At 41.2% G+C, this 23948-nt stretch overlaps 1 protein-coding gene across 1 annotated transcript in view; it reads left to right on the top strand.

Annotated features, from left to right (window-relative positions):
* Positions 1-23721, top strand: part of SNTB1 (syntrophin, beta 1 (dystrophin-associated protein A1, 59kDa, basic component 1)) — a gene marked incomplete at its 5' end in the record, with an annotated part of 197402 nt that extends 173681 nt beyond the window's left edge. The window contains 3 exons of the mRNA XM_014533034.1: positions 12498-12708; positions 17833-18023; positions 21425-23721. Of these exons, the coding sequence (XP_014388520.1) occupies positions 12498-12708; positions 17833-18023; positions 21425-21517 (495 nt within the window). The remainder of the gene's footprint in view (positions 1-12497; positions 12709-17832; positions 18024-21424) is intronic.
* Between the last annotated feature and the right edge of the window lie 227 nt (positions 23722-23948).

The raw sequence follows: 23948 nt of genomic DNA, 5'->3' as shown, positions 1-23948 counted from the left end.
GAGAGAGAGAGAGAGAGAGAGAGAGAGAGAGAGAAACATTGATGATGAGAATCATTGATCGGTTGCCTCCCGCATGCCCCACACTGGGGACCACGCCCGCAACCCGGGCATGTACCCTGACTGGGAATCAAGCTGTGACCTCCTTGCTCTAATGTGGTTGCTAAACCACTTAGCCACACTGGCCTGGCTGTACTTTTCTCATTTGACACCACTTGGGACCCAAAGACACTGAGTGTTTCTACTAAACTTGTAGCACAGCAATTTTCAACTGGAGTGGCACAGTAATTTTTAAAACATGCAATACCTGACTATTTAGTCAGGGGCACTGACCTCTTTTCCCTTAGATTTTAAAATAAACAAAAATGACGACAGCTAACACAACAATAGCCATCTGGTATGAATGAATCACAATTAAACCTATATTTTTTGTTGGATTGGCAAAAATAGATATTTTTGGTGTGCTGCCGAATTTTAGTAATTAGTTCATGTGTGCCATGAGATGAAAAAAGTTGAAAATAGCTGTTGTAGCGTAATCATTGGTGCCTAAGGAACTAACTTGTTTCTAAGTGCTAAAAGTAGATGCTGCCTCAGGCCAGTCTCCGAAATGTTAGGAATGCTTTCCACAGGGAAAGTTTGGCCAATTGCACTTGTCAAACATTTATATTATAATCCGCCCGTGGTTTTCACACTAAGCCTGGGAGGCCTCCTGACTCATAGAGAATGTGGGCATTGTCCATGGGCATTGCCATAGGGTAGCGCAAAAGGATCTACCTGCCCAAGGTTCTATACTCTGTCAAACTGAAAAGTGTGGGGTTTGCCTACACACCCGTCCATCCCATGTGTCCCCATGTGCCTGGTGACCCTCTTCAATTTGGGAGCTCCTCATTGTTGGTGGAAATGAGTAGAGTGGTGAGATCCATGGACTTTGGCATCAGACAAACCAGGAGTTGAATCCTGAGACCTCTACTTGCAATGTGATGTTGGGCAAAATATCAATTTCTCTGAATTCAAGCCTCATCATGAAGGGGGCAGTAGTGTCTTCTACTTCACACAGTTACTGATAGGACCAAGTGAGACAGTGTATGTAAATGCTTAGAATATGACTGAGACATAATAAGTGATTGACAAAGATTAACAATTGTTAAGACTGGAGAAAATAATTGAAATTAATGTATGAATGACTGCTAAGTAATTGGACATATTTGATCCTATGTATAATACTGCATTTATCAGGGATTGATAGGACCAAGTGAGACAGTGTATGTAAATGCTTAGCATATGACTGAGACATAATAAGTGATTGATAAAGGTTAACAATTGTTAAGATTGGAGAAAATAATTGAAATTAATGTATGAATGACTGATAATTGGACATATTTGATCCTACGTATAATACTGCATTTATCAGGGACTCATAGTGTCTTAAAGACATCTATAATAATAAAAGGGTAATATGCTAATTATACCAGACGTCCTTCTAGACGAAGTCAGGGTGGAGGGAAGCCAGCCCAGGTCCCGGGTGCCAGAGGGAAGCTGGTGCTGGCAGCCTGGGGAAGGAAGGCCTACTCTTGCATAAATTTCATGCATCAGGCCTCTAGTTGAGATAGAAGGAGTGGGCCAATGGAAGAGTTGTTTGTTTGTTGTAGGAGAGAAGTGTGAGACAGAAATGGTAAGTCTGGAACCCCTCAATCACACCACAAAACTAGTTCTGAATGCTACTTGTAACAACACTGTAGGCAAGTGGCCTAATGATGGCTTTATTTTGGGGGCAAAACTGTTCTATTTAAGAAACATTAAAAGACTCTTGTTAGGGGCCAATATTGTACTAGGGATTAAAAGTGGGGAAATTTTTTTAAAAAGCAGCGAAATATAACAGATAAAAGCCATGTTATAAGAGCTAATTGTTCAGGTTATTCACCCATGGTTTCATTTTCCCAGCAAAATAGGACTAATTTAATTGTCATTATTTTACATGGAGAAGTTCTCGGAGACCTTTTTATAATCCATATTCTGTACACACTGTGATCTATGTTGAACTCATTAAGGCATAGATGGGAGAGGGGAATATGTAAGAAATAACCAGAAAATTCAAAGAATATATTTAAAAATTAGAGCTCTAAGACTGCTAATAAACAGACCATTAACTTAAAAGGAAAAATTTTCCAAGATGTTGGATGTTGTGATGTGAGATTATCTGTCAGACTGTGAGTCTTGTTGACCTTGGGGAAGGAAAGTGCATGGATGGTTTAAACCCATAGATGACGAGGTCTTCATTACACTGTCTCACTTCACTTGCCCTCCTACCTGTAGTTGACAAGCTGGAATGTGGCCCCTTTTCCTGGCATGATGGAAAGATATAGACTTTGTGGTCATGCGGATCTGGGTTCAAATTCTGGACACTTACTATGTGATCCTGGGCAGCTACTTAACCACACAGAACCATGGAGTGCTTGTCTGTAAAGTGGAGCTCATGATACCCCTTTCAAAGAGTCAATGTAAATGATAGTGTATCAGTGCAACCTTCCACCTAACAGGCATCTACTTTCCTCCCTCCATATGACTGCTGGCAGCTGGCCATGAACAGTCATGAGACCATGGAGAATGTAAGGAGGACAAAATGTCTCTGGAAACCCACCTAGATAATACCACTAAGTAGTCAAAACTTGGCTTCCATCTCTTTTGCTGCTCATTCTCCTACATTAAGTTGGTCTTTGCTTATAGTCAGTATCCCTCAATAATAAAAATGTTCCCAGAAATGGTTCCTTATGTAACTCTTTCACCACCGTATGCAAATGAAAGAAGTTTAGAAGATAAATGAAGTAATTGTTCAGCCATTCTTGGCTGAGGGGGTTTGGTACCTGGGCGCCACCCTCCCTCCCCCCCACCACAAAGTTTGGTCCTTATTAGTGATTCTTTCCCCATCACTTCTTGCCTCGAGTCTAATAGGGGCGGCACTGGCCACTGGTTGAGAGTATTAGAGAGCACTAGACCAGTGGCTTTTACTTTTTTTGTGTGGCATCTGCTGGGAAATGTTAATTACAGCAATTAAGTAAAATGAGGATGTAATACTGCTTAGCAACCCAGTTACCTAATATGTAATTTTACTAATTTGGCCGAATCTGTGTGCTGCAATTGTTTTTGTTTTAATTAAGGATATTGATGATAATGTTGTCATGTGGAACATTTTGGGCAACATTCCCTAACACCTATCTAGAATTAAGTTAGTACATCAGCATACCTGGTAAGGCAGGTTTTTAATTTTTTTTTTCATCAAAACCAGTCAGACAAAGGGGCATATCTGAAGAGCCAGAAACAATCTGTGGCCTACTACCAGTTATTGATAACGACTTAAATCATCACATCTACTGCCTGTGGCCTGGCCTTCTGCAGGAATGAGTATCTCTACTGCCCCCAAGTCTTAGACAAAGAATTTGATCCCAAAGTATGCTCAGCCTCACAAATCCACCACTCTGGGCATTTGAAGTAGTGTTAAGACATTTCACCCTTCCTTTGTATCTGGTTTAGAGAGCCATTTCATTTATATGCAGTTCTTTAAATGGATGCTAGATCCATGCTGGCCATGAATTTGAAATCTTAATGATTTGTACCTTTTTTAAATAAAATGGTCACCGTCTACTCTCAGACCAAAAAAAGGTAACTCTGACTCACTAAATAACCAAGTCATTACGAAAAACACCAGTTGTGAAAGATAGAAAGAAGAACCAGGTTGAAAAAAGAAACAGGAAATGAATGTTAGGCGCATCTCCTAGAACATGTCATCTCAGTTACCTTTCAAATCACATTTTTTGCAGAACTGAATTAATCTGGAAACTAGCATTTAGGGGATGTTAACCCACATTCTTTGGATTTAGCATTAGCTACTGTTTTGTGTGGTTGAGGGACTGAGGGTGGGAGAGAAGTCATAATCTCTCATAGTAGCCATCAATCACAGACTCCATGGAAAATAGCCCTCTTTGTAGTCTAGCTGTTCATTTGGTCGTTCATTTAACAAATATTTACTGAGTGCCTGCCATGTGCCTGGAATTATTCTAGGTGCAAGGCATACAGCAGGAAATAATCAAATAAAAATTATTGCCCAGATTGAAGCAATGACAATAATGGCTATTACTATATATTCTGTACCAGGCTCCACTGTCTAATATTATGTGGTCCTATTTATTTGTTCACTTATGCACACTCCTAGCTAAAAGGAAATGTAAAATTGTGCTGGTAATTGTGACGTTGCTTTCAACCATGGCTTTCACCCTGGGAATGTGTATCTGAATTTTGCCACCAGGGGATGAAGCATGTCCTTCGGCTTCTCAAGCAGCTTCAGATAAAACTTAGAAATTGGGTGTGAATTGTAGCATGAACGTCTGTCCCAGGGTGCCAGTATTTTTTCTGGCTGGGTAAGAAAGTTATCTTCCCTTGGGAGACAGCATTTTCATGGCTGCTGTAGTTTAGTTCATGCTACAGATAAGAGACAGATGGTCATATTTTTAAGGATACATAAATAGCTTGAAATGTAAAATAATTGAAAGATAAATAATCGCTATTTCAGAGTCCCTCCTGAGACTATAGATCAGGAAAGATCTTTGGGAAGAATCTGGGGAGGAAAATAAAGAGGCTGTTCTTGGCACAATGGGAAAACTTGAGGCAGACGGATTCTGTCCTTAGCCCTACCTTTCCAAATGCCCAAATGATGACTTTTAATATTTTAATGTCCCACTGACATTTACTAGGTACTTAGTGTCCAGAATTTGGCTACTATAATGTGTTTCCCAGTATGGTCTACTACAAATGAAGAGTCTTTTAGGAGGCCTTTCACTGACCCCACAGTTTCGAAGCATTTCAAAATAGGTCAATGTGTGTGTGTGTGTGTGTGTGTGTGTGTGTGTGTGTTCTTTCCTTTGCAACCTTGCAGTCACATTTTTAAAACGTTTTGATAAACTTGCATTTAGGTAGTTAGTCACCAACATGAATTGCATGAATTGAACACCTAACATGTGTCAAGTAGGATGCTGGACACCACAGACTCGGGGAGAGATGGAACAAGGCTCCTACTCTGCAGGACACAAGGTCTGGTTGTGTGTATGAGGTGCCAATCTTACAGCAGTGGGGCAAATGGATTGATAACAATGTGCGGGAGTCCAGAGAAGGGGCACCTACCTTGAGGAGATCATGCTATGGTTGGTCTTGACGGCTGTGCTGTCAACAGCAAGTTTCTTATCCCCAACATCTCCTTACTCAGGAGCTGTCAACTTCGGCATATGAGCCACGGGCCCTACAGAGTAGGCATTCAAGAACACCTGCTGGCTGCCAGCTTAGTCAGTCTCATCTTAGATCTCACAAAGCAAATCATGTGCTCCAAGTATGGTTCTTCCTAGGTGGGCCAAGGTCTAGGGATGGCTTTGATCAGACTGTGGACTCTCAAGGTGAGAGCTGTCCCTTCCATCCCTGGGACGTCACTGACCAGCCTATGCTCAAACCCTCCACAGGTACTGCAGACATTTATGCTTGCCCCTTCCTCCTTCTGATTTCCCACACAGAGTCTTCTCTTCTCCAGACAGGATGTCTCCAAATTATGCTCTTTCTGAAGGAGTTTTGGGTACTCTGCTATTCTGATCATAGTCTTCAACATCATGATATTGGGATGGAATTACATTTCAGTATCACTGGTTTCCTTTGTGATAAATTTACACACATTATTCAGAATTGGGGTCCATGGGTTTCATTTCACTGCCAAAGAGATTCATAGAACAAAAAAAAATGGTGTATTTTAGGCATGGTCTGCTCAGCATAGAAGAACACAGGAGCATCACCTCATTTCATTCTATTCATGTGAATTAGTGTTGTTAGTAACTCTGGGTTGAGTCAACCATAACTAAATTTCCAATGGTGCTTCAATACCATGTCTCCCTCCTTCTAGTTTTGTTGTTGTTGTTTCTGGCTTAACCTCAGTGCTTAACAATCTTATATCCTTAATCCATGCTTCTTCTTATTACTAGTTCTGGATCTTCCACTGAGTTGATGTCCATGTATTTTACAACTTCATACATCATTGATAGAAATGTTGAACAGGGTAGGTCTGAGGCCACAGCTCTGCCTCCATCCTTAATTAAATGGACTCATAATGGCTTGTGGGTCACTTAACAAAGTACTCATCTGACTGATAAGCTGTGAAGTCCAAATGAGTATCGAATTGTCAATACCTTTCTTCTGAATGTTCACTTCCTCTATCACTTTTCCAGTAATCTTGTTTCTGAATGAAATACTTGAATATAAGAAAGCCACTTAGGCTCTCACAAACTACTGTTGCCTGTTTTCCAAAGTGAAAGATGATTACTGAAAAAATCCATTACAAAATCTTGCTTAGGAACAGGGTCACAGAATCTAATTTCTTCCACATTTTGAAAACCAGGATATCATTTCCACCTTTCCTATCTTCTAATCTCTCACTTGTTCTCCCCGATTTCCCAAAGATTCCCCCCGAGTTTCACTCATGTAGTGTCTCCATCCTTCCAGTGCCTGGTGTGTAATCTTCCCAGCAAGGACTTGTGTTCCTTTGAAGCAGTGGTGTGCTCCTCCCAATACCACTTTTTCCTGGGCTTCCACTGCACCTTACTCAGGCTCAAATCTCAAACCATTCTTTTCATAAAAGTAACCATTCTTCAGCAAAGTAAGAAAGTACAGGTTATATTTTCTTTCAGCCATCCGTCATATCACTGTTAGCCTGAATGCAGCACTCCCTCCTCCTTATCGTCCTGCACCACAAACATCTAAAGATAGCAGCTCCTGTTGTCTTTGGCATTGCTAGGGAATCTGTCCTCGTTTGGATATTCAATGTGCCATCTGAATGACTCTTTCTTTTGAATAGTGTGCTAACAACCAGTGAAAACTTCCTGACCTTTGCAGTGGGCATGGCCCTTGTGGATCCTGGTGTAACGTAACTCAGAACCCAGATATTTAATTGTTAAGATCTCAAGGACCTTATGCAATGTAGCTTTAGCTTACATTGAGTCTGAGGTGCCTGTGAAGCCTCTGAGTAAAGATGCTCAGAGGGCAGACTACTGGACAACATAGTATCCAAGGCTGTATATCCAATGTATTCTATTGGCTTGGGGTTGGAAATATGCCAATACAAATTCATCTCAAGAGAAAGATTGCACAGAGCATTTATGAGTATAATCAGTCCACTATTTTTTTCTCTCTCTCTTCCTAGTAGCTGCTACATCTCTCACAAAAGGGGTAAAAGAAAGGTTTTTGATCTTAAGTTGACCAGTGCCCTTGTGTCATCTTTGCAGTGCCATGATTTATAAAACAACCAAATCTCTGTCCAGCCTCCTCACCACGGCACAGTGGTGAATGTCTACATTTCTATGTAACATCCCCAAATTATTGCTGTGGACAGTCAAAAGCAACTAGCTGCGATGATATAAAGAACCGAAAGGAAGTCTATTTCCTATATCTTGATAGGAATGAAATAACAAATATGTTAATAACTGTGGTGCCCCTTTGTCCTTGTCCCAGAATCCACTGCTCTCCATTCTTGTGATGGAATTGCTTTCCCTCTGGAGGAAGATCTTCATAATAATCAGGTTGCCCCAATGAGGAGGAATAATTCTCCAGATAACACCTAACCCTGGCTCATGTCCTTCATTTGTCATTTGTCAGAGGCTGGTTCTGACTCTCCTTCATATTGTGGGAATGAGTCTCCTAAGACCTGGGGCTGAACCTGGAATGGAGAGGCCGTGGGGATTAGTAAGGAAGAACTGTATCTCCTCAAGGCAGGGGCCACGTCTGTTCTCACACTACCCCTAGCCTTGCTTTTATTAGTCTGCTCAGGCTGCCTTAACAAAATGCCACAAACCTGGTGGCTTAAACCACAGAAATTTAGTTCCTCACATGTCTGGAGGCTAGAACTCCAAGATCAGGGTGGGGTGGGGTTAGTTTCTGGTGAGGGTTTTCTTCCTGGCTTACAGCCAGCCAGCTGCCTTCTTGCTCTGTCCTCTCAGGGCCTTTCTTCTGTGTGGGTGCAGAGGGAGAGTGCTCTCAGTTATCTCTTCCTATTTTGTTTAAGGACACTAGTCCTCTTGGTTAAGGCCACACCCTTATTAACTCCTTATAGGCCTATTTCTAAATACAATCACATCAGGGGTTAGGACTTCAACATATGGATTTTTAGGGGGACATAATTCAGTCCATAACAATGTACCATACATATATGTGGGATACAGCAGTTCGTGACTAGTGAATCTTTGATTGATTGAATGGATGAATGATTTCGTGATTGATTTTTGGTGGTCAGTTGGAAGGAGAAGAGACTTGAACAGAGCAGGAAGTTTCTCTAAGGCCCCTCAGAGCAGCTCTGAATCCAAAAGGATCCTGTAACTTCAACTGGCGGGTCTCCACATCTCTCCTGTCCCATTTACAGGAGGCCAGTACGTTCCTGTTATAGGCCTATTTCTAAATACAATCACATCAGGGGTTAGGACTTCAACATATGGATTTTTAGGGGGACATAATTCAGTCCATAACAATGTACCATACATATATGTGGGATACAGCAGTTCGTGACTAGTGAATCTTTGATTGATTGAATGGATGAATGATTTCGTGATTGATTTTTGGTGGTCAGTTGGAAGGAGAAGAGACTTGAACAGAGCAGGAAGTTCCTCTAAGGTCCCTCATAGCAGCTCTGAATCCAAAAGGATCTTGTAACTTCAACTGGCGAGTCTCCGCATCTCTCCTGTCCCATTTAAGGAGGCCAGTAGGTTTGTGTAAGGGATTAATGAGGCCACAGATATGGGTTTCATTCCACGTGGATCAGTTAATTTCATCCTGAGAAAGGCTATTCCATAACCACAGCCAATAGGCATTAGGTATTAGGAGCTAAACATTGGCCCACAGGTTGGCGACCCACAGGTTGAGAACTGCTGGTGTAAGGGATTAATGAAGCCACAGATATGTTTCATTCCATGTGGATCAGTTAATTTCATCTTGAGAAACGCTATTCCATAACCACAGCCAATAGGCATTAGGTCTTAGGAGCTAGACGTGGACAATTTAGAATAACCCAGACACAGACATGCCAGAGTTAAGCTCACCTAGTATTCCAGCACTGAACTGCCACTATCAAACAAACAACACACAAAACCATGAACGCCACACAGGGTCCGAATGCAGGTATTTTTCTTTGCAATGGAAGTCCTCATTCTAAATATCAGAGTGCAAAATTTGGCTTCATTTCAGTCTGGTAACGTCTTAAAGCTAATCTTTAAGTTGTGTAGTATATGTTTAGAAAAAAATTTAGGAATAAAAAAAAATCAGAAGAAATGAAATCACCCATAAAATTTCTTGACACCTTAATAAAATTGTTTCTAAGCTTTTCTTGTACATACTTGAATTGCATATCTAGAGCTATTCAAGAGACATATATGCATTTCCCACATTTAAATATACATTTATAAAATAATTTTCAAGGTCTGTATAACACTCCATCTAGGAGATGTGTAGTCATATGCATCCTGTGGATATATGTGGGATTTATTACCAGTATGTACACAAGGTAGCTGGAAAGATAATTTGCTTTATCTCATAGTTTACATACAGAATTTTACGTTTCATTCGCCAGTATTGGCATAGTCAAAAGAACACATAATTCAGCCTGCCTGCTATTCTTCAGATAGCAAACTTACGTGTCCTTTAATATAAATATTACATCATTCACACTTGGATAGTTGAAAACTGAATTATTTCCTTTTCTTTTCAATCAATGAGGATTTGGTGATGAGATGACCAACAAAGTACACTGATGGTCCTCCCTCCAAAGGCTCTCTTCTCATCATTACTTCCTATAACGTGCCGAGTTCCCCCCAAGCACTCCCCATATGTGGTATTGGTCAGCTAGACACAGGGCCCTCATGCACATTACACTCTGTTAGTAATTTCATCCCTTGTACACAGACCTACCAAATGCCAATTTTCTAACAAATTGCATTTTCCAGTTATTATTGGCTTCAATTTTATAGTCACTTTCGAGAAAAAATAAATATCAGTCGAAAATTCACAGAAAAGTGGCATTTCTCCATGAGGGCGGCATATTTTTTCTTGTTTCCCTGTGTCTCTCTGTTACATTTATGCTGGCCCTGGAGAGTGACAGAGTCGAGGTGCCCTAGGTGGAAATTTAGGGGCTAGAAAGTGAGGATGTTAGGCGAGGGAAGGCACAAGGGAACTCATTTTTCTTGAATGGTTACTACGATGCACTAAATAATGGAATAAGTGCTTCATATATTTTACTATATTTAATACTAATCATAGGAGGCAGGGATTATGCTTTTAAAATAAGAAAACTGAGACCCTGACCAGGTTACAGGTCGGATTTCTGGTCAGGGCGCATGCCCAGATTCCTGGCTCAATCCCCGGTAGGAGGCCTGCAGGCAGCAGGGAGTTGACGTTTCACTCTCACATTAATGTTTCTCTCTCCCTCTCTCCCTCTCCTTTCTTTTCTCTCTAAAAATCAATAAAAAGAAAGAAAACTGAGGATACATGTGAAATGATTGCCATGGTGAAGTTAATGAACACATCATCTCATAGGATTACCTTTTTGTTTGTTTTGGTGAGAACACTTAAGATCTACTCTCTTAGCAAATTTCAAGTATAAAATACAGTGTCATTAACTGTGGTTACCAGGCTATCCATTCGAGCCTTATTCATTTTATAACTAAAAGCTTGTGCCCTTTGACCATTATCTCCTCATTTGCCCCAGTCCCCAGCCCCTGACAACCATCATTGTACTCTCTATTTCTGTGAGTTCCCCTCCCCCCAGATTCCACATGTAAGTGAAATCATACAGTATTTGTTCTTCTCTGTTTGGCTTATTTCACTTAGTATAATGCCCTCCAGGTGTATCCATGCTGTTGCAAATGGCAAGATTTCCTTATTTTTAAAGGCTGAATAATATTCCACATTTATCCATCGATAGGCACTCAAGTTGTTTTCATAGCTTGGCTATTGTGAATAATGCTGCAATGAACATGGCGTGCAGATATTTCTCTGAGATACTGATTTTACTTCCTTTGGATGTATTCCCAGAAATGGGATTGCTGGATCATATGGTAGTTCTAATGTTAATTTTTTGTGGAACTTCCATATACTAGCATCCATAATGGAAGTACCAATTTCCAATCTCACCAACAGACAAGGGTTCCCTTCTCACCATAGTCTTGCCAATATTTGCTCTCTCTTGTGAATTTCTCAATCTTCAAAGAATTTTACAGCCAAAGGGTTTTTCAATGCTTTTTCTGCAAGTTGGCACTACACACCACTAACTTTGTAAGTAAAGAAAAGCTCCTCTAAGTTATATAGCAAGCTTGTTGCTAGAAATTCAACAAGCTACAATATGTTTTATTACATTGATAACTCTGGTCTACAATGTTTATGCTTACATGAGAATATAGCTTTTGGATTTCCTTTGTTCAGGTTTTAATCTAGAGGTAACAAGGGCTTTGCCTAAGAAAATAACTCCCTCCCCGCCTCCCCCAAGCAAATAGACCTGAGATATCTGGAGCAACTAGTAAATTGTTTCTTTCTGTATTAAAAGATAAGGCTGAAAATAAAAAGACCCCAAAGAGAAGTAACATTTATTAAATTATACTTATGCTATCCTGCAAATTATTGATATGATAGTCTCTCCCAAAAGAAGGTTGAGATATCAAGAAGTAGGCAAGAGCTTGAGAGATCCAAGTGTTTGCAGGGGGCAAGCGAGAAGTAGGACTAGCCAGTGACTGCTCAGAAGGTAGGACTCTGAGACTTTTAAGTCTGGCTTTTTAGAAAGCATTCTGAAGTCAATACAAATAATGTGTGCAGTAAAAATCACTCTTGAAAATCCCTTGAATCTCCTATAAAGTTCAGTTACCTTCCTTTTCTCAGGAAGTCCAGCATCGCCACTTCTTTCTCAAGCTTTAACACAGGTTGCTACTTCCTCAATGGAGTCCCATGGCTGTTCCCCTGCATTTGGAGACATGAGCATGAGAAATGCACAGCTGGACGTACCCTCAGTGCAGCCAGATGCTCCCAACTACAGGAAACAGGGGACCTGAGTCTAAGCCAGGAAACAATGGCTTCCCTGTTCCATCCAGGAATGAAACCGTGGAGGGAATTTTACACACTATTAAATTGTTGTCTCTCTCATTTACTCAATTCTTTCTTTTTGGATGAATGAGTATAGTTGAATTTATCTACTGTTAGTTAAAGTCATATTAATCAACTCCTCTGCATATGCAACTTGATGCAAAGTTGTCGGACACCTTCTTAATCTCACTTGACCATCGGAGGGGAACTGGGTGAAGGGATGGCAGAAAGCCCTGGCGATCACAAGGGAGCAGTGAACCCTTTCATTCAGATCAGAACAATGACAGCGAGTCACCAAATGACATGTCAGGTGATTAAGGCAGTTCAACTTTGATGATCTTTGGTGATCTCTCTTTCTCTCCTCTCTCTCCCTCAACAGGCTGGTCCATTCAGGTCCAGGGAAAGGATCTCCCCAGACTGGTGTGGATCTGTCCTTTGCAACACGAACGGGTACCAGGCAGGGGATTGAAACGCACCTCTTCAGGGCTGAAATCAGCAGGGACCTCTCCCACTGGACCAGGAGCATAGTACAGGGCTGCCACAACTCAGCTGAACTCATTACCGAAGTCACCACAGGTGAGCGCTGCTGGCTACAGGCTCCCCACGTCACACTCTTACAGGAAGAACACACCCTCTACTTCGCCCTGGCCTCAAAGTGGCTTCCATTCCTGGCCTTTGGGGATACTTAAAATGTCAAAGGTAAACGTAAAATCTTCTAAATTAAGGCATACCACATGCCCTCCTGAACGGGAGCCAAAGAGTTTGTGAAAAGCCTTATCCCATCTTCATTCAAGAAAAGTTCTGATTTGGCAAGTCAGATGCAGTTTCCTGCCTATAACCCAGGTGGTTTACTGGAGGCATGAACGTGAAGGCACCAACCAGAAGGGTTCTTGTTATAAACAACAGAAATGGATTCTGAGTACTTTATCACAGAATATAATTATTGAAAATATATTAGGTAGCTCACAGAACTGATCGGAAAACTGGACAACGGGCTCTAAGAAAAGAGCCAGAACCAAAGACATCTCAGTGGGGGAAGTAGAGCAAAGGGTTGATGCTTGGGGACACTCAGCAGTCACCCCTGCCCCTGGTATGGATGGAGAGGCAAGCAGGAGGGAGGGAGCACACAATTGAGCACAATCCACATTCTTGTAGTGCGCTAAGAAAGGACAAGTTAGAAATGGAACGTGTGTGTGGAAGGAAGAACCCTTCTATACTGTACTATTGATTGAGAACTTGCTATATGCCAGACAATTTATATAAGGTCTTGTAGTGTTTCTCATTCTGTAAGAAACAACTCTTTTGGGGTGCTAAAATCAACTAATTGAGACAAGACCAACAGTTTAAAAATGAAATAATTTGGAATAGAAACATCAGTGTAAATACTGTTTTGGGTTGTGTGTGTGTATGTGTATGTGTGTGTGTCTCCTAGGTCACAATGCATAGCCTCATCTCATCTAATAATCCTCATGATTCCCTTGTCTTTGTAATTTTACAAGTCAGAAAGCAAATTCTTAAGTAACTTGCCCAAGATCACACACCTAATAAACAACAGCATTGACTTTAACTCTACATTGTGTCTCTTTCAAGTCCAGTCCCTGCACTGTCTACAAAGACATGGAACTTCTCACTGTTTTGTTAGTGTTCCCAAAACAACAGTTCTGTTCAGACTGCTGTGATAAGTAATTTTTCATGCCAATCTCCAATCCATACAGATAGGTAGGCAGATATGTAGGTAGGTGATAGATGAGATAGATAGATAGATAGATAGATAGATAGATAGATAGATAGATAATAGAAAATACATGCTGTAAATTCTTGTACATCTGCTAAGGTGGACTCCATATTTAATCCAGTGTTTTCCATCAGCCAGCACGACATACAGTTAACACTGCCTATAATGCTACTGTTCCTGATTCTGAGCTCTAAGACAAATTGTTTCTGGTTCTGAGGTCCAAGACCACTCTCGTCTAGGTCTCCTGTGGCCACTCATAAACAGGGCATTAGGTGATGCAGTGTGGAGTATCCTCAACAGCAGTCTTCCAGTAAACCCAACTTTGAGGGTTCCTCTTATAACATTCTCAGTACCCTCTTCTCTTGTGCTCTCTTGCCAGTTCTTTCATTTTTCTCTATCTTTGAGGATGTAGTACAAGGAAATAATCACAAGTGTGGGTTTTAAAGTCAGAATGGCCTGGATTCAAACTCCAGCTCTATTTCTTTCTCAGTCTCTTACTGAAACCTCCTAGTTTTTTCCATCTATAAAAAGGAGGAAATCATAGTACCTGCCTCATAGGGTGTAATCAAGAATTGAGAGAAATAATCCATGTAAAACACCTAGTACTTGGCACGTAGTAAGTCCTCACTAAGTATTATCAGTGGTTTCTCTTGTAAGTATTTCTCCAGACCTATGCGGGCCAGTATGCTAGGCTCTGGTCACGTGTGGCTATTTAAATTGAAATCAATTAAAATTAAATAAGTTCCTCAGTCACACTAGCCACACTTCATGTGCTCAACCGCCACTTGTGCCTAACGCCTACTACGTTGGACAGTGGAAATCTAGAGCCTCTCCTTCGCAGTGGGAAGCCCTGCAGCACAGCTCTGCTCTCAAGGATTTCCCACATGACATTATGGGTACGGTGTTTCCAAACTTTAGCTGTGCTGAAATCAGCAACAAAAACAATGTTTTGAAGTGCTATCCTCCAAAGCCTCAGATTGCTGACTCCCACCCCAGAGGATCTGATCCCACCAGTCTGGGGTGGGGCCTGAGCACTTGCATCTACTGAAGTACCAGGTGGCGCTGACGCTGCTGGCCCCTGGCCTCTGTGAGTGGTACTGCACTGGGTGCAGCTTCCTCCTGCACCAGGAGTATTCGAAAAGATGGGACACGCATCAATGTGTAGTAGGGTTTCTCCACATTTCCTCTACTTGTGCAAATATGAAAAACCAGTTATTTTGTAGAATTTTTGCTGCATCTCCAAGCTAATTGATCTTTTTTAAATTAACCTGAAACAAATGAATGTCCCCAAATATTCTCCAACATTGATGAAAACCTTTTTTGGTCACTGAATCTTATTTAAGTTTACATGCCCATTCTGCATGGCAAGAAAAACTGGGGTTTTTGAACCCGTGAGTAGGAAAAGTCCTAAGCCACCTGAAAACGAAATTGAATGAAGTTTTACGTGTAATATCAGAGAAAGTTCAGACTCCTTGCAACAACTTTGGAGTGTTCTAGGAAAGAATAAATATGGCCAAAGGGATCCGGTTTAGTTGACATTCCACAAATTCTGTAAACTCCTTCTCTCTCAATAAACAGAACTCTATTTCAACAGGAAAACAATGAGGCTGTTGGTAGACCAGGCAAAGGAGACTAACATAGGCTTGTGTGGACTGATCTAGTTGGATGCTGGGAGAAAAGAGATGATGGCAACGAGCAAAGGTGCAACCCAGCTACAAATTGAAAGATGCCTGCCGAGTTGGGCAAAGGGGCTTAGGTTTTAATCAGGGCTTCAATTAACTTGCTAATGTGTTCAATTTATCCTGTGTAGGTTGAGAGCATCTTCAGGTAACTAATTCTATTACATAAAGGCCATGAATGCCATTTGAAGTCAACTAGAATTAAAAATAACCACAACCAGTCCATTCAGAATATCTGATGGCATAATTTTAAAGTTCGAACATAGAGGAAGGGGAAAAAAAGAAACCCAGAGTTAGAACCCATTCACACACATATTCCGCAGGTGGTAGAAGTGAAAATTGTCAAAAACGAGGATTCAAGATGAGAAGCCATAAGTATGTCTACCACTATCCTTGGTTATCCTTGGACCAGAGAGGTGGCAGTAGTCTAGGGTTGTGGTTGGCAAACCGCGGCTCGCGAGCCACATGCGGCTCTTTGGCCCCTTCAGTGTGGCTCTTCCACAAAATACCACGTGCGGGAGTGTGATTGAAACTTCGTGGCCCATGCGCAGAAGTCGGTATTTTGTGGAAGAGCCGGTATTTTGTGGAAGAGCCACACTGAAGGGGCCAAAGAGCCGCATGTGGCTCGCGAGCCGCGGTTTGCCGAGCCGCAGTTTGCCGACCACTGGTCTAGGGCCTTTCTGAGAAGATAACAAGGCTTATTGAAGGACTCAAAGACTAATAGAGAATGTGCCTTTGGAAAATATCAGCCCTTAGTTACAAGTTGAACGCTGCCTGGGGTAAGTCGGAGGAAGGGCTTTGTGTTCCAACCGAGCTTCGATGAGAAGCCACCTCATTCTGTGAGCACATTCGGACCTCTGTTGATCCTGCCACACTCTGCAGGCCTCCGCCACCCCACCCCACTGTTGTTATTACTCTGAGACGCCAAGATCCCTCTCCACAACCCTCCATATCCGGAGTCCCAGAGGGTGAGAAGCTACATGGCACAGAGTGGAAAGAACTTGAATTTTGAAATCTAATCCACCTGAGTTGTGGCAAGCTCACCTCTCTAATCTTTGCTTTTTTTCACCTGTATACTATCCAGCTAAGGTCCTGCTACAGAAGGGTGTGGAAAGTAAAATTCAGTTTGGTTTATAATGCAGAGCTAAGCTAGTGATGGTAAAGAGGGCTCAATAATGCCCTTATTCTGCTCTTCCGTAACCCCCTCCCTCAAGAGCTTTCACATGTTTATGGAGGCCTGAGTGGATTTGCTTGCCAGAGTCTGTTAAATGTGGTGGTTTGTGATAAAAAAATAAGTAAGTCCAGTCGATACTTGTTAACCTTTCCAGAACTCTTTGGTGAAGGGTTTTAAGTATTCTCAAGTCTTCCTAATGGGAACTCGGATTCTGATGGCTGTCCCTTCACCAGCTCGTAAGCTCAAAGCACTAGTCTCCTTCCTAAACGCAATGAGCACAGCACCACAGATGAAAGCCGGCACCTCACCTGATCGATTGAGAGGCTTCAGTTTTGTTCCTTTGGCTCAGAGGGCACCATGTGGGCAGCACCCGAGGTTCCTGGAAGCCACACTGGGCAGAGGAAGGACACAGCCCTCTTCATGCAGGGGCCACACCTGATATCTATCAATTACAACTGCTTTTCCAGGGCCAAGGTGATCCGCTCATCAGGAAATTTAAAAAGGCACTCCTCTTATAAAATGAGCTTGGTTCAACTTTCTTTAAAAAAAAAAAATTAGATTATTTTTGAACAACTCACTCCTGACTTCTTAGGTGTGTCACATTTGTGAATTTTGGTGATGCAATGCTTGTTTTTCTCACCTGGTAGTAAAGACGATAGTGTGTGTCCGTGTGTGTGTGTGTGTGTGTGTGTGTGTGTGTGTGTGTGTGCGCGCACGAGCGCGTGCGTGTGGTGGTGGTGGTGGTGATGATGATGATGATGATGAAGATTCAGAGGTAGCTGCTTACTCTAAATCAGGTATCAGTTTTTTCAGGCTTGAGACAAGGACCCCTATGTGTTGTCTGATGGGCAGATTAGGGCTGGAGGCCAGATAAAATGCAGTAAGTCCCAGCAAGCGGGATTTCTTTCCATTTATTCCCTTCAGTTTCATGGAGCAAGTAAAATTACAAGCTCAAAACCAACCCAAGGAGAATATTTTAATGGACAATTACTTCTTTTTAACTTTAGAAAGAAATTTGGGGCTGGCCCCTGGGACTGAGGAGAGTTGAAATGTAAGTGCCTGGGAAAATGGATTGCCTTCCATGGTTCATCTCTCTCTCTCTCTCCCCGCAGCTTGCACCTACAGAAACCAGGAGTGCCGTCTGACCATACATTATGACAATGGATTTTCTATTACCACTGAACCACAGGAGGGTGCCTTTCCCAAGACAATCATACAGGCCCCATATGAAAAGTTGAAAATGTCTTCAGATGATGGAATCAGGATGCTGTATTTAGATTTTGGAGGCAAAGATGGAGAGATTGTAAGTTCCCTTTTCTTTAGAAAGTGTGATTTCCTATATTTCATTATGCAACACACATATAAATGGCTCGCAAACATAGTGCTGCCTTGTATTTATTTAGCATTTGACTATTTAAAAAGTACTTGCAGGTTCATGTCTTTTTTTTTCTTTTAAATATATTTTTATTGATTTCAGAGAGGAAGGGACAGGGAGAGAGAGATAGAAACATCAATGATGAGAGGAAATTGTTGATCGGCTGCCTCCTGAACGCCCCCTAGTGGGGATCGAGCCCACACCCCGGGCATGTGCCCTTGAATTGGAATTGAACCCGGAATCCTTCAGTCCTAAGGTCGACGCTCTATCCACTGAACCAAACTGGCTAGGGCCAGGTTCATGTCTTATTCGATCCTTAAAAAACTGATCAAATCTAATTTTTTCAGTTATTTATGTTAGTCTTATTTTCCACTAGAATACTACATAACTATTTGAACCCAAGGAAATAATCCTTTATGAAGTCAGCATTAAATTATGCTCAAATATAGCTTCAAAATGTACATCATTTTAAAAAAGTATCAAGCATCTGATCTAGCGTTGGCGTTGTGTCGTGTCAGGGATGCAGAGATGTGAAATAGCAGGTTCTGGTCACCTGGGAGGTCCCACAGGAGCAGAGGGCACAGAGAGCACTGAGGTAGGAAGGGCTGAACCAGGGGCAGATTCCAAGCCACAGGAGAGAGAGGGCCAAAGGCCCAGAAGTTTGGGGAAAATGTGAAATGTCCAACAAAATGCCAATTTGCCAATGAAGGCATAATGCTTTTCATATCAATGCAAATAGTCCCTGTGTTTCACTCCGCGATTTTCTGTGATTATTACCACCTGCTGTAATGAGAAAGTACATTAGTTCAGATCCACTGAAGGGTGAGAACTGCCCTTCCTTCAATTTTCTAGCAAGTGTAGTTCTTGACATTTCTCAGGAAGACATAGCATCTCATTTAAGCTGTGGAATGTAGAAGGTCAAAGAGGATCTTGATTTTGTAATAACTAGTCTCAATTTGGTTCCTTCCTAGTCACTGGATTAGTCAACAAATATGTATTGACTTCCACTTGGTAACAGGGATGGGGAATATATAAAATGCAGAGATAAATCTCAATTTTAAAGATGCAGGAATTTCACCTGGCCAGTGCGGTTCAGTGGTTGAGCATCGACCTATGAACAAGGAGGTCACGGTTCGATTCCCTATCAGGTCACATGCCCAGGTTTCGGGCTCGATCCCTGGCAGTGGGGGGAGGTAGTGGTGGGGAGGTGCAGGGGTGCAGGAGGCAGCCGATCAAAGATTTTTCTCTCATCATTGATGTTTCTATCTCTCTCTCCCTGTCCCTTCCTCTCTGAAATCAATAAAAATATATTTAAAAGAAAAAAAAAGACATGAATAAAAAGATCCAAGTATTTCAATTCAGCTACTGGCCTATCCACAATCTATCCTTCCCTACCCTCATCTCTCTAGTTATTTCATTGGCAATTCTCTGAAAACCATTCAGGGCTGACTGAAGGAAAGGGCCAGGACCACACTTAAAAGAGCTTAGGGATCTTTAATCCCAAATTTCAGCACCACTGTTCTAGAACATGCCCTACTACTAGTCCTGACAAACGATCAGATTTCTTCCTAGGGCAGCCACAGGGGGTCATGATGAGTCCTCACCCTATGGCTGACAGGTGATCTAAATTCACTTTCTGAGAACATTTTCCAGCCAGTCATCTTTCTAACTTTGAAAATGGATCTACAGCATTTTATAGGATATTTTGTCATTTATTTGTATGTTTCAGTCAGTAAATTCAGCCCGAAGCACCAGTTGGGGAATAAATGATCTGAAAGTCCACTTTACTAGGAACCCTCCTAGCTCAGCTGCTGTTCTGCCAATCACCAGGTCGTGTGCTCTTCCCTAGAAGAGTCGGAAAGAACAAGAACCAGTCTCCTGCTTTACCCTTGACTTGAAAATTCAAGGCTATTTTTGCTTGTGAGGAAAATCACTTCTGTCTAAATGTCAGCCTTCCTGCCTGTAATTACGACCTGACTTGGAAGACTTAGGAAGGACTGATTTGCTGCCAGTACATGAGGCTGATAAGCTCAAGTGCACAGACAGCTCCCCCAAAGTGTCCTGTTAAGCAACCCCAGGAAGCAGGCAGCAGGCCTCTGGGGTGGGGGAAGGGAGCAGAGAAGAGCTGTGGGACAGGCAGTAAGGTGAGGGTCAAGAGACATGTATTGTCTAAGTCTGGAGTTAATCACCACTGTCTTGGGCAGTCCTTCCATTGCTTTGGATCTGAGTATCCCCATCCATAAAACACAGGGACTGAAGCAGGTCATCTTTAAAGTGACTTTCGGAAGTTTCGTTCTGTTGGTGAAACAGATCATGGTGGTGAAGCCCTGACTCTGACATCAGATAGACTTGCCTTTGAGCCCACACTCTCTCTGTGCTGCACGATCAGTGATCTCAGAAAGCTTTATCACTTCACCCAAATCTTAGTTTCCCATAGAAGTCACAGAGATCACAAGAGCTACCTCACAGGGATTTTGTGAAAATTCAATGACAGCATATAGAAAATACTTAGCACAGTGCCTGGTTCATATATAATGTGTAAAATCTTAACTCTGCTAGCGACACGTTCAGCTTGCTATTTTCCATCATCAGAGAGAATTGGGGACGGTAGATCAGAATTGGGCACAAGTCTAAAAATACAGTTTTTAGAACCTGTATCCAAATTATGGATACTGAATTGGATCAGGTGATAAAAATCCACCCTGACCAGGCGTTGGCTCTGCAAGAACACGAGGGTGAGGCTTTGGGAAGGGCCTTACCAGACACGTGACATGCTTGCCTACAACAATCCAAGAGTACAGGCCAGTGGACAGTGAGGACACAGTTGCTGAGCAGCATGGGTCCTGTGTTTGGAGCGTATAAAGAATTTTCACATACAGTATCTCATTTAATACTCTAATCACCCTGTGAGTTGGGTAGGACTGAGAAAAATTTTAAGTGACGCTTCATTTAAAAGAGCCAAGACTCAAACCAAATCTTCAGAAGTGAAATTTAGTGCTGCTTCATGTGGTACCTAACCCAACATAAATAATATAAATATTGTGATATTGGAACTAGACAGTCAGGAAGGGCAATATTAATATTTATGCTTATTGGTATGTATAAATTTCACAGAACCAATTTCGGAGAAAAAGATATGTGAGATGTAAGGAATAAGTTCAAAGAGGCACTTTTTAGTTTCATTGAGGGGCAAGGATTTAAAAACATTAATTTCCCCCAGTTAATTCTGAAAAGCAGGAAGTGCTCTGACCCGGTTGATGTGTAAATCGCTCTTCTGTACCAAGCATTACTTTGATAACCTATCATGCTCTCTTCTTTTCAAATTTCAGCAACTGGACCTTCATTCCTGCCCCAAGCCAATTGTTTTCATCATTCATTCCTTCCTGTCAGCTAAAATCACAAGACTGGGCCTGGTGGCCTGAACAGAGGCGCGACTTGCCTTTGAGGGAAGGAGGGCTGCGATGCCACCAGGAAGTGTGCCATCGATGTCGCATGCCACAGTCGGCTTTAGATCCCGGGAGCCCTGCGTAACTGTCCCAGACTCCTCTTGTCAATTTCACCAACTACAAGGAGGAATCCTAAGAAAACACCACAGGGAGCATCAGAATCAAACTGTCTTTTTAGAGCAGTAAACGGGTAAAGAGGAGAGGGCGGTTGGAAATACTCGGCATAGCTTTTGACAATCAAGGACGTTCCAGTAGAACAGCATGTGCAGATCTTAATCACACCAGTTTCTAGGCAACTGGTTCACCCAGGTAAGCAAGGGCTGAATAGCAAGATGAGAAATGGACATTTTCCTCTCTCCTGTCCGGTAATGACCCCATGTTTATTGTGATTTATCTCCTACTTTTGAGTTCATTTTCCATGGAAAGGAGAGAGAAGTACTTTAAATGGAAACCCACCTTTTAAGTATGAAGCACCTCTTACTTTTTCTTAGTGAATTATCTTTCGATGATGTAGAAAGATGCTGAAGTGTTCCATTAGCATATGCTGAGCAGGAATTGAAGCCCCAGACACTGATCTGAGTGGTAAGCTGGTGGAAGCGGAGACTGAAAGATGCTTAATTCTGGGCTGCACTCACACCAAGGTCTGCCATTGTAGAGCCAAGACTGATAGCGTTATTTATAGAAAGCAAATTATGGATACTTTTTTTAACGATTGCCATTTGATAGATACATATATATACACAAGTCATGTGGGGTTAACTAATTATCATCATTCTGTGGTTTTCAGTGGAAGCACTGAGCAATTTATTGACCCTTGTTCCTGCCTGTGCTTGTATGCATGTATTTTTGAACCAGTAATAGAGCAGCCTCATATCATTCTGGATGATGCTGGGTTTCACATATAGACCCAATGTTATAATCAAATCTATTGATAGCGTCCACAGCTCTTTCGGAATTCCAGGGAAATAATATAATGACCTGATATTTTTCTACAAGAATATTTTCAGACACCACATAACATATTACTGATCAAATGCTTTTATCTTTTAAAACAAATTAATTAAAAAGACACCTAATACTTGATTAAGGAGCCACTTTCCTCAAACCCTGAAAATAAGCTCTAGAATTTCTATAAGCATTTGTAACCTTTTTTTCCCATACAGTTTACATAGACAAATAGTCTGGGTTAGATATGTGTGTGTGTTTTTTTCAAAGTTGTATTTTGGCAAATACCTATCCTATGCAAAGAGCTTTAAAAAGTGGAAACTGTTAAAGGAATGTGATTTGCTCACTCAGACATAAGTGTTTATTCAATTGCAAAACTTTATTTTAGATCAGCGCTTCCCCAATATGTATCGTGTCACACTAGTTCCAAGGGGCACTGAGTGGTGTTTTGTGGGGGTGGCACTAAGAGGTTGGGAATAAAAAATGTTTGTTAAATATGGAGTTAAGAAAAGTTAAACAGATTGCAGGCCTCCTCGGAGACTTCAATTTACATTGCAGTTCTCCAAGGGGGATCCATGTGCCATTCCCTACATTTGCCTACAGAACTCCTTTCTAACAGAGCATCCTGGGAAGTTTGTGTTACAAAAACAACAACAACAAAAACAAAAACAAAACAAAACATAGGACATCCTGGGAAGCTCTTGTTAAAAGGAAAAAACAAACAAAAAAACTGTGGAAAATACAGTTTTAGAACCTAGATGGTATTTTTTTTTTTTTTTGGTTTCTTATTTTAAAATGCTGAAGAGTGTCAAGTCCCAGGCTGACTATGTAAGAAAAGCTTTGATGCATTTGTAAATTATACTGCACTCTTTCATTATATATTTTCAAAATCACTGGAATGTTATACAAGAGAATTATACTTGTGATTGTAAATAACGTGTTAAATTACATATATTAATGCCAATAGTTTAATTCAACAATATGTAATCTAAGGTGCTCAGTAGTATATGAAGTATGAGTTACTCATAATTAAGTTGCAAAGATCCTATTATATATTTATAGACAAAGTAAAATGATCACAATTACAAATATGATTTCTTCATCACTTAAGTTTTGGACTGATTAATATCTGGGTGGGGAATCAACAGAAACTACATTCTCTGCATTTATAAAAACTTAATATATTTATATTTTAGAAAAAAATATATTTGAATAAAATTAATGCATTTTCTGAATTAAAATGTGTTATGAGCAAGAAATAGAAAATTTTACTAAGAGAATTGTATATATGAATCATTTTATTTTCTTCCAAGTTAGTGTATCATATCAGAGTGGCTATGATGAATCAATTCCAAACACTCATTTTTTTCTCATTCTGAATTCAAATTACGACTTTACAGTGTAGATCATAATCTTGTCTTGATGTGTGTTATGAGTGTTGTGAATGACAAACTCATACATC

This window comes from Myotis brandtii, unplaced genomic scaffold, assembly GCF_000412655.1.
Source record: "Myotis brandtii unplaced genomic scaffold, ASM41265v1 scaffold931, whole genome shotgun sequence".
Taxonomy (NCBI): Eukaryota; Metazoa; Chordata; class Mammalia; order Chiroptera; family Vespertilionidae; genus Myotis; species Myotis brandtii.
Note: the sequence above shows the minus strand (reverse complement) of the source record. Positions and strands in the feature narration are given on the sequence as shown.